General features: G+C 33.8%; 1 protein-coding gene across 2 annotated transcripts in view; it reads left to right on the top strand.

Moving 5' to 3' along the window:
• Window positions 1–604: 604 nt before the first annotated feature.
• The window catches only part of LOC111429808, an 18385-nt gene continuing 7823 nt past the window's right edge, over window positions 605–11166 (top strand). Inside the window, exons 1-29 of one of the 2 annotated variants that reach the window (XM_023065823.1) lie at window positions 605–694; window positions 758–936; window positions 1749–1824; window positions 2521–2595; window positions 2700–2783; window positions 3315–3391; window positions 3502–3556; window positions 3647–3695; window positions 3811–3948; window positions 4539–4617; window positions 4974–5052; window positions 5154–5197; window positions 5314–5508; window positions 5615–5690; window positions 6654–6734; window positions 6810–6890; window positions 7310–7386; window positions 7477–7531; window positions 7632–7680; window positions 7864–8001; window positions 8802–8883; window positions 8974–9052; window positions 9348–9394; window positions 9580–9791; window positions 10001–10088; window positions 10203–10322; window positions 10418–10536; window positions 10623–10695; window positions 10777–10896. In XM_023065823.1, the coding sequence (XP_022921591.1) occupies window positions 844–936; window positions 1749–1824; window positions 2521–2595; window positions 2700–2783; window positions 3315–3391; window positions 3502–3556; window positions 3647–3695; window positions 3811–3948; window positions 4539–4617; window positions 4974–5052; window positions 5154–5197; window positions 5314–5508; window positions 5615–5690; window positions 6654–6734; window positions 6810–6890; window positions 7310–7386; window positions 7477–7531; window positions 7632–7680; window positions 7864–8001; window positions 8802–8883; window positions 8974–9052; window positions 9348–9394; window positions 9580–9791; window positions 10001–10088; window positions 10203–10322; window positions 10418–10536; window positions 10623–10695; window positions 10777–10896 (2541 nt within the window). In that variant the 5' untranslated portion in view covers window positions 605–694; window positions 758–843. Of the gene's footprint in view, window positions 937–1748; window positions 1825–2520; window positions 2596–2699; window positions 2784–3314; window positions 3392–3501; window positions 3557–3646; window positions 3696–3810; window positions 3949–4538; window positions 4618–4973; window positions 5053–5153; window positions 5198–5313; window positions 5509–5614; window positions 5691–6653; window positions 6735–6809; window positions 6891–7309; window positions 7387–7476; window positions 7532–7631; window positions 7681–7863; window positions 8002–8801; window positions 8884–8973; window positions 9053–9347; window positions 9395–9579; window positions 9792–10000; window positions 10089–10202; window positions 10323–10417; window positions 10537–10622; window positions 10696–10776; window positions 10897–11166 lie in introns of both variants that reach the window. The other variant, XM_023065821.1, reaches the window with a different exon arrangement.

Below are 11166 nucleotides of genomic sequence, written 5' to 3'. Positions count from 1 at the left end.
TTTTTTTTTTTTTTTTTTTTTTTTTTTTCCTTTTTACAACTCATCTCATCGTTAAATTATTTATATATAAATAAGTGACGCACAAAATTACAAAAAGTGACATATTAATTAGTTTTGGTTTAATCAAAATTAGTTAATAAATCCTATTTTAATTGACGAAATTTTTAATATTAATTTTTTGTTCTAATATATATTTTTTAATATAAGACCTATTTTCTTTTTGAAAAATTAAAATTAATTAGCCTGTTACATATAAATTTTAAATTGAATAGAAATGTTTGATAACTATTTATTTATTTTAAATAAATTTATAATCACTATTTTTTATTTTCGTACTTCATTACTTACTTTTAAACATATTTTAAAATATTAAGTTAAAATTTAAAAACTAAAAAAATAGTGTTTTAAAAATTATACTTAAAATTAAAATACGTTTTTAAGAAATATGAAACAATTATTAAAAATATATCTATGTAAAATTAAAGATGAGTATTTCGAAATTAATTTATAATTTAATTTAATTAAATATTATTATCTTTATTATTATTATTTTGTAATTTAGTCCCCATGAAAAACAGAAAATTTTAAGGCGTTGAAGCAAGAAATTGCTCTTTGCTCACGTTGACGAAGATTAGTTCGTTTATCGATGGCGGCAATCCTCGTCAGTAACACGCAAGCATTCATAAAATTGCAGGTGAAAAGCAATAAAAGATCACAAAATAATAATTCAGGGCCCAATTTGTTCTCGTTCTCGCAGATCAACGTGCTGATTTCTGGTATCTCAATTTTCAACTGCTTGGAGATTCACAGTCTTGAGCTGAGAGCAGCTCAACTCTCTCATCAATGGCGTTCGTTGGGTTTATTGGTTTGGATGGTCTGAGCTTCGAATTGGCTACTTCACTAATCCGTGGCGGTTACAGAGTCAAAGCTTATGAGGTACTTATACGGGTTTGTTATACTTATTTCATCTTCCAATTTGGATTCTGTTGTTGAGTAGACGTAGACACTTTTACTTCTCGATTGTTATCCGATGTTTAGTTTGAGTGAAGAACCGAAGTGAATGCATTCAATATCATTAGTGTCAGTTCTGGGAGAAATGAAGAGTCGTGTGTTCAATCATCTTTGTTACCATTTGAGTTTGTCGAGTGGAAAAGCATGATGTTAGAACAGAGTCGTTGTGAATTTTGGTGATATGTACTGTCTTACAGAACTGATCCCGAATATTGAACTTGTAATGGAAACTGAAAGCTCAAAGACGAGAATCTACATTTCTCTTAGTCGTTTTTCTCCACGTTCATGAAGAAACGGTGAATGTTATATCATATGTTCATATTTTAACCTTTTTTTTTTTTTGTTGGTCTACTAATTAAATTGGGTTGTTATGCATCTGCTTTTACATTAGAAACAGTAATCCTGTTGGAAAATAATTCCCGAACCCTAAAAATTGCGCTTAACCTTGGAAATTTTATTCTGTTTCATTGAAGCCGGGGATACATGTATTCACCGATTTAAATTGATAAGTCTTCTTCATTTAAAAAAAATCATTTCTAAGTAGATTCAAAGATGATCTGCGAACGTCTTAACTTTTGAATATGTAAAAGTAACTGTTTCGTGTTAAAAAACACTAAGCAGCATATTCGATACTGCAGATATCCCGCCATTTATTTTCGTTGTTCTTGGTTATCTTTCAGTGTTAAATTTGAATATTGGCGATAGGTTCATAATAACTGCTACTATTCTGTCTGCAGATAAATCAGGCCTTGACAGATAAATTTTTGAAGTTAGGGGGAATAAGTTGTGCCAGTACTGTAGAGGCAGGGGAAGGTAAACTGTTTGCTTGGTTAAGTTGATTTCTATTCTATTATAATATAGAATCTTTGGTTGGGCTTCCTTCCTTGGTTTGACTAGATCGAATGGTTTAACTTGGGTCTGGAGTTGGATCTTAGTCATTTATTTCATTGATATTCATGTTTAATATTAACTAAAGTCCCTTTTATTCTTATGGAGTACTGATATATGTCACTTTAAAATAGCTATGCAGTTCATTTTGGTTCCCCATTCCAGTCCATTAAACAATATGGTCTTTTTTTCGAAAGTTTTGAATTGCCAAGGATTAAATTAACTATATTCTTGCTTTTAAAGGAATGGATAGCTTAAAGAATCACTGACTAGGGATATATGCTCGATTCTAAATCACAGCTTCGTCATTAACTAGGCAATCTGTGTCTTTGTAGAAATATGAAAAGCAACTTCAATTGATATAATTTAACTCTTGGCTTAAGTTGAACAAAAGTTGTCGTGATCTTATTCCTGAAAGCTAATGTTTGAACGAGATATTGAGGAAGTGCTTCTCTATGGGCTATATATTGAAACATCGTGCATAGCAATTGGACATATAAATACAAGAGGTGGCATTGCTTGTATTAGATAGTCGTATATCTTACTTATAATGCTTGCTTTATATCTTTTGATGACCTCTTTACACATTTCTTTCTGACTTGGTTCTTTGTTTCCTTGCAGATGTTGCAGCATTGCTTGTATTGAACAGTCATTTCAATCTGATAAATGATTTATCTTTTTCTGATGCTATCCCAGGTTTATCTGAAACTTATTGCCACGATTTTAATGAACTTTGGGTAAATATTATATTGATGTATCATATATGATTATTTTATGTACTTAACTCTGTTAATTGGCAGGGTTGCATAAGGATGTTGTTGTTGTTCTTGTCCGTTCAACTCTACTGGAGAAGGATGTCCACAACTCGAAAAAGCTTTCTACAGGCAATTCCACCCTAACTTTCTCAGTACTTTGATGATGGAATGTGAATATCAGATGTCCTATCTATTACTTTCATTATCTATCACCAACTTTTTTAAATGGGCGACTTTATTTTTTTGGTTAGGCTTGTGGAGTTGGGATTTTTATTTGTTTTCTGTTTACCAACTATCAAGCAATTGTATATTGGCACCTAAAAGATGGTACTGTTGCAGAGAGTGTTTGCAACATTATGCTCTCTACAATTGGAACAATTTTCTTTTCATGTCATTTACAGGAACTGTATTTGCACGAACTGTTTTTCTGGCGCGTTATGTTTAAACAAGAGAGATCCAAGGAAGGGTGGGTGTTCGAAAATAGGGAAAAACTCTAGCAAAAACTCAAAAGAAATGAAGTTAGAGTCTGCAATGGAAGACATTTCTTGTTCATATGTTAAAATTTTGACGCTAATTTTTTAAGTGTCTTGTTTTAGAAATGTTGCATTTACAAGTCATTTGATCTATACCTTTGTGACGGTCACTTCCCCTTTTCTGCAGTTAATTTTGAGATACCTAATCTTGTTGAAGCATATGTCTTTAAGGGTGTTTCTGAAGCTCTGGACGGTCAACTCATGGTAGTTATTATATGTATAGCATTTTTTTTCTCTTTGTTTTTGTTGTTTAAAATTGGATAATGGTATTTTCTTTGCCGTCACATTGAATGATTATTTATTAACTGCCCCAGATGATAACTTCGGGTAGGGCAGCTGCAATTTCTAGAGCTCGACCCTTTCTATCAGGTTCGTTCTCAGTATAAATGTTTGCATGCAAAACCTTTGTTCCTTTTACCATGTCCTGATATCAACTATTTTAAATTATTGTGCTTGCAGCTATGTGTGGAAAGCTTTTCATTTTTGAAGGTGAAGTTGATGCTGGAAGGTATCTTTTGTTTGCAGGAACATGTCTATGCATAATTAGGATGGCTTTTTCTCCATCGATGATTAAGCAAAAATCAAACACCTTGACGTATTTGCTGCTTTTATGCACATTGCAGTAAAACAAATATGGTAATTGAGCTCCTTAAAGGAATTCATTTTGTGGCTTCACTGGAAGCTATTTCCCTGGGTATTAAAGCTGGAATTCACCCCTGGATAATCTACGACATTATTTCAAATGCTGCTGGGAATTCATGGTGAGTTCCTTGTAGTTGCCTGATTATTTTATTATTCTTGTTCAAAGTACTATAGGGAGAATATTTGAAGTGCACTTTAGAGAAGTTTATAGTTTTAGTTCCCTATAGCTACCTTATGGTTAATTAAATATTTAGATCTGTACATGGGTTTAGCATCTTTGGTGGGTGATGGTCTATTGAACTACATGTATGGCGTTTCATTTTCAGTTCAATACTATGTTCAATACTGGAAATATATATACATATGTTCTTCATCTCTTGTTAAGTAGAAAATGGTTTGTTTATTTCTGAAGAACAGTAAATATGGGGTCTATACCTTAATGAATTCTGGAACTCCCACAGTACTCGAGCACCTTATTAATCTCTTTATGATTTAAGCAAAAGATTTATATATGTCCGTTCTCCTATAGTGGTGATACCAAACAAGATCTATGTTGTTCAATTGGTGAATTTTTTAATCAAAATAATATAGTACGAAATTGAAGTCTTAATTGATTAACAATGTTAATCAATGTTATTTATTTGTTCATTATCTTCTTACCAGTGCTTTAATAGTATCATTATTTTGGGTGGGTGGTCTACATTTGCAGGGTTTTCAAGAATCATGTTCCCCACTTGTTAAAGGGCAATATTAGACCTGAGTTTTTGAGAAATTTGGTTCAAAATTTGGTAAGATATCATGCAATCTGTCTAGCTTTTATTGTGTTCGTCATCAACTATCTTTTTATTATAATGGTCCATGATTGAATTAGTTATCTTATCTTCGTAATTGTTAGAAATTGCAGTTACCTTTAAACGATAATAAAGTTCAAAATCATCTATAGATCAAAAGATCTTTTATTTCTCTTGTACCTTTCAGTCATGTCGTTACTGAAGAATTGCCTTATATGAGATTGTGCATTTGTACTTGTGATTATTACATATATTTGTACTTGTGATTAGTACATACGAGTAATCATTGTTATTATTATTTTTGGTATCAATTAAGTTATTTGGCACAACTACTGGTATCTCTCTTGCTGAAGGGGATTGTCATGGATAAGGCCAAGTCGCATACTTTTCCCCTTCCGCTCCTGGCAAGTGCTCATCAGCAACTTATGCTTGGTAAACACACGATGCAACTTTAAAATAACTCTATATTTGAGGTTATCTCAATATGTACTAATCTGGTTTTCCTCTATCACCTTTGCTCATTTCCTTTTCAGGTTCTTCTCACGGCGATAGAGATGATGACGGTTCGTTAGAACAGGTTAAAATGGGAAATATGGAATTTTGGTCTTTTGAATCATGCTATTTCACAATTTAGATGCCTATTCAAGATGACATTATTTTAAGTGCCATCTAATTGTTGAGAAAATCTGTCAGGTATGGAAAGGTGCATATGGAGTAAATATTTCAGACGCGGCAAATACGGAAATATACAGCCCTGAGCAACTAGCAAATGAAATAATTTCGAAATCAAGCTCTGTTAATCGAGTGGGTTTCATTGGTCTTGGTGCAATGGGATTTGGCATGGCAACTCACCTTATCAGATCAAATTTTTGTGTGATTGGTTATGATGTAATATATTTCCAATCTTTGTCTATTTATTTCATTATTTCCAGAATGGATTTGTTAGTTCATTTAGCGGGAAAAAAGCTGAAAGGAACCTTTTTCTTCATTTTAGGTGTTTAAACCAACCTTGACTAAATTCTCTGATGCTGGTGGTTTGATTGGAATCTCGCCTGCAGAAGCTAGTAAAGGTGAACAAATCAAGAAAAGAAAAATGTTGAACGCACTTCATTTTTACTATTCTGTAAACAGAAAATTTCATACACCGTTAATATATACTGTGATAAATTAGGATTAGCAGGTCTGCTGAAGAAAGATAAGGAGAATAAAAACTAACCTATATTTTCCAATTGTTGATCGTGTAATTTTTTTAATTGTTGTTTTCTTAAGAACTGTTTGTGTAACTTAAAACGTGTGGATTGCTCATCCGTCTAAAAGGGTTCGTCAAATTTTCTTCTATAAAGATTAATCAAAATTTCAATGATTCATTATGAATTGTTGTAGTTTTGCTGAGTTAACTGGAATATCTAGAACCGCTGCTGTTAAATTGTATGAATGTAGTTACAGATTGCTTAGTCCTTTGTCTTCTGGTCAAATGGTCTCTGAAAGTTATCAAAATCCTATAAGTTGTTGAGCTATTTTGTTTTTGCGCCTATACACTGACTATTGATGGATATTTGGTAACATGAATGGATTTTAGTTGATTTAGGAAAGAAGAATACATTATAGTGGAAAAATTTTAAAAAGAAAAAAAAGCTTGGGAAGCACTCTAAGATTGGAGAGAGAGAGAGAGAGAGAGAGTAAAAAAACTCTAAGAAGTTTGACCGAGTACAAAAATCCAAAGTAATTTGAACTATACTATTTTGCATCGCAATTATTAGTTGATTTAGCTTCACATCTGCTTCAATTGACGTGTTCTGACTTCATTTAAAACCAATTACTATGTTGTAGCTGTTGGATTACAACATTATTGTCTTAAGTGGTAGGGCAATCAGCATTTCTGTTGAAAACTGATACATGGCTTTAGTAGCATCCTGGGTTCCATATCTTGTTTTCCATTATATATGTACAATATGTAGGAGCCACCATCCTATTCTATTTTACAAAATGAAAGAGCCATTTTCTCCTTATTCCCTAAAAATTTCTTTTTTCAGATGTTGAAGTGCTTGTTATTATGGTGACAAATGAAGCACAAGTGGAGAGCGTTCTGTATGGAGAAGCTGGGGCTATCTCTGGTACACTTACTTCTCAGCATACAATTTCTTGTATTCAAGCTGATACTAATTCCATAATTTCCTTGTTTTTTATAGCACTTCCATATGGAGCGTCGATTATTCTGTCATCTACAGTTTCTCCTGGATATGTGAGCCAACTAGAACAACGCTTGGGAAGTATGTCCTACAGATGGTTTGGAAATTTACTCAATATTTTTAAGATAAATGCTCTTTATTAAGAGATTGACCAGTATTTCAAATCACTATGCAATTGACGAGAAATCTTGTATACGTCAACTGAAGTTATTCTAAATCACTGTGCAAACTCAATCTTACGTCTTTCTGAAGTACGTCAGTGGTGCATATGTCTACTTAGCTTGAATAAAAAAATTCCAGTAAAACTATGATTGCTTGATACTCATTCAGTGTTTGAACTAACATCATACTTTAAATCACTATTCAATACTGAGTCTTTCTAAAGTACTTCCATGACGTTTATTATATGTCTACTTAAGCATGATTTAAAAATTCAGCCGAACTTCGAATGCTTGATACTTAATCGATGATTGAACTGACATCATTTCTTAATATGTAAGACGAGGGCAAGAATTTTAAATTGGTTGATGCTCCTGTTTCTGGTGGTGTTCAGAGGGCCTCACAGGGAACCCTTACGGTGTGCTTTCTGTCTCTCAAATGACTTCGGTTCCTTTAAATTTTGGGTTCCCTTACCTCAAAAAGTGATGATAGCTATTTTCTAATGCAGATAATGGCTTCTGGGACAAATGAAGCTCTTAGGAGCGCTGGTTCAGTCCTCTCAGGTAGTGAAGCTGAAAAGTGCCATAAGAATTATGTGACATGTTTTGTTGCCAGATAATAGAAGATGACATGCCACTTTATTTGGTTTTTATTTGTTAACAGCCTTGAGTGAGAAGCTTTACGTTATTAAAGGAGTTTGCGGGGCGGGAAGGTATTTCAATATTCCAAGAATTGATCGGCTCACATTTATGTGATCGTTTGGGTGTTAACCAGAGCCTTCAAATTTTTTTTCAGTCAACCATCAGTTTCGTGTCATCACTACACATTCATATGGTTATGTTGTTTCTCTGAGTAATGGTTAGCCTGACCTCTATTTTTCACATACGTATTACAGCGGCGTGAAAATGGTAAATCAATTGCTTGCTGGAGTTCATATAGCATCGGGTGCAGAGGCAATGGCATTTGGAGCTCGACTTGGTCTCAATACTAGAATTTTATTTGACGTCATCCTAAATAGTCAGGGAACATCCTGGTACATCCTTATCTTAACATTGTTTAATTACTGTGAGATTTTTCATCTTTTAAGGCATTTTTGCCAGATATTCCAGAATGGAACATTGCTTGGCTTTTCCGATGTAAGCACTATTTTGGTAATTGAATCTAAAGCCATCCACTCGGCCACTCCATTCTCACATCTAACTTGTACAGACGTATGTTTTTGTGAGTGCATTGTCAATGTTCATCATGCAATACCTTTATTTATTAACTAGAAAATCTACTAACAAGAATTGGAAAAGAAGTGCTAGCACAGCCTGATTCTAGCTGAATCGTACAAGTTATTGTATCTGGTAAACAAATTAAAATATATTTTTTTCATTTTAGTATCGAGTAGGCACTGAAGGTCTGGCATCATCATCTATCGTAATTCATAAGTAATAAAACCCATTGGTGTAAAAATAAATAAATAAATAATAAGAACAGATGAATAACAATCACCATGACAAAGTAGATCGAAAACCTGAACAAATATGGGGATTGGTTAGAAATTAAAACAGTTCAATGTTATTTTATGTTCCTACCATTACAGGCTTGCATCCTTTTATTTTGTTTTATTTTATTTTTTGGATAAGAGTTTGCATTCGTTCTTGTTAACAACTTTGGTCTAATAAATAATAGAAAAGCAACCATTCCTGGGATCACAAGAAGCTAGACTGTCAATCTTACATATAATCATTCTTGCAGAGTTGGCCGCCTCCAAGAAACTTAAATGCATAACGTTTTCCCATCCATTTGCCATAGTAATAAAATTCTTCTACCCCCATTTGCTTGCAGGATGTTTGAAAACCGAGTTCCACATATGCTGGATGATGATTATACACCATACTCCGCACTTGACATCTTTGTGAAGGACCTGGTCAGCACAAAATATCCATTGATGACTTCAAAGGAAGAAATTGTAATCCTATAATTATCTCTCTGTATAAAAAAAAATTATATTCTACAGGGCATTGTTTCTCGGGAATGTGCATCTCATAAAGTTCCTCTACACTTATCCGTGGCGGCACATCAATTGTTTCTGGCAGGTATGGCACAATGTGGCCATTCATTGCTATTTAGTTACTTTCTTTTTTTAATCATTTTTATCCAATTACAATGTACATGATTGATGATACGAGATAATGACTCACTCAATAACCCAGATAATACAATATCATATTCTTATAAATGTGACAAACGAAAAATTGGGCCAATTCAGCAGCCTTCTGCTCGGTTTTATTAAACAGTAGAAAACAAGAACTTCCTTATTGAAAACAGTGCTAGTCCAATTGCATCTTTCACAACAATTTAGGATGGTATCTGTGTTTTGATGTATTTCAGGTTCTGCTGCGGGCTGGGGTCGTCAAGATGATGCTGGAGTAGTGAAGGTATGGAGAAGTCATGCATCACTTTGTTTTCACTGAAAGCACATTTCTAAGAAAAAATGTGACAGCTAATAATATCCAGAGATAGTTTTGTGGAAATCAGCTTATTTTAATGAGTTGAACAAAAGATAAAAATCCATGATTCTGTTGCAACATATGGTCTAACTGAGTTCCATATGATGCCATAGGTTTATGAGACGCTTACAGGTGTCAAGGTTAAAGGAAAACCTCCCACTCTTAAGAAAGAAGCTTTGTTGGGGTCTCTTCCTCCTGAATGGCCGCAAGATGTAATTGCTGATATTCAACAACTAAATGAAAGAAATTCAAAAATTTTGGTTGTGCTGGATGATGATCCAACGGGAACTCAAACTGTTCATGATATTGATGTTTTAACAGAATGGTGAGCTTCATTCTTTCTAAGACACTATTATGGTTTTGTGGGACAGTTGTTTAGCAAGGAACCAGCCAACTTTATAAAATGAATTTATTGTTTTTCATTTAATGTAAAGTAAGGTGTTGTGAACTTCAAGCTTATTTAATCTAAAGAATGTACGTTTGCCTCCGGAGTAGGTAAATTTCAAGTGGTTAATCTTCACGTGATCTTTGCAGGACCCTTGATTCACTTATTGAACAGTTTCGTAAAAAACCCAAATGCTTTTTTATCTTGACCAACTCAAGGTCACTGAGTTCTGAAAAGGTAGAAATCCGTCTCCCTCTCCCACCCACCACTTGTTCCCGTACTATTAGAATATAAATTTCTAGTGTACCAATATCGTCAATTATAGTACTGAGTATGCTACAAGCTTTACAGGCTGGGGCATTAGTTGAACAAATCTGCATTAATTTACGTGCTGCATCCAAGTGTGTCAAGCATAGCGACTACACGGTAGTTTTGAGAGGTGACTCAACCTTACGAGGTCATTTTCCCGAGGTATATAGAGTGGCTTAAGTGGTATCTCAGTTGTTACCTGGCAATGTTGAGCCAGAACTTAATTGTCATAACATGAGAAAGTCTGATTTGTCTAGGAAGCCGATGCTGCTATTTCAGTCTTGGGTGTAGTGGATGCATGGATCATCTGCCCATTCTTTTTCCAAGGAGGCCGTTACACTGTTGACGATATACACTATGTTGCAGATTCTGATGTGTAACATTCTTTTCCTTTAAATGTATATTTTGATTATTCATGATGGTTTAGTGAGCCTGCATTGTTTGTTATGGTCATGTATGCAGGCTTATCCCTGCGGGGGACACTGAGTTTGCAAAAGATGCTACTTTTGGTTATAAATCTTCAAATCTTCGTGAGGTTCGTTGATTATATTGTGCTGTAAATAAAAATCTAGTGTAGTAGTTTCTTAACGTTTTTCTCCCATCTTCTGAATAATAGTGGGTTGAAGAGAAAACAGCTGGACGCATACAAGCTGACACTGTTACCTCTATTTCTATTCAACTTTTAAGAAAGGGTGGCCCAGATGCTGTTTGCAAGCACCTATGCAGCTTAGAGAAGGTATATATGCGGATATGCCGTGGAACGGAATATTGCATTTTCTTGTCTCGTTTAACATATTTTTTCTTATTTATTAATTATCTTTCAATTTCAGCATCTTCAATCCACTTTATCCCCAAATCCTAGATGTATGGAAGCTGTAAGGATATTGGATTGAAACAATAAATTGTTGCAAGTATAAACTATCTTGCTCTTAATTCATTTATTTTGAAAGAGATGCACGCCTTTATAATACAAAAAGACAAAAAAAAAAAAAAAAAAAAAAAAAAA

Source organism: Cucurbita moschata, unplaced genomic scaffold, assembly GCF_002738365.1.
Source record: "Cucurbita moschata cultivar Rifu unplaced genomic scaffold, Cmos_1.0 Cmo_Scf00032, whole genome shotgun sequence".
Classification (NCBI taxonomy): Eukaryota; Viridiplantae; Streptophyta; class Magnoliopsida; order Cucurbitales; family Cucurbitaceae; genus Cucurbita; species Cucurbita moschata.
Note: the sequence above shows the minus strand (reverse complement) of the source record. Positions and strands in the feature narration are given on the sequence as shown.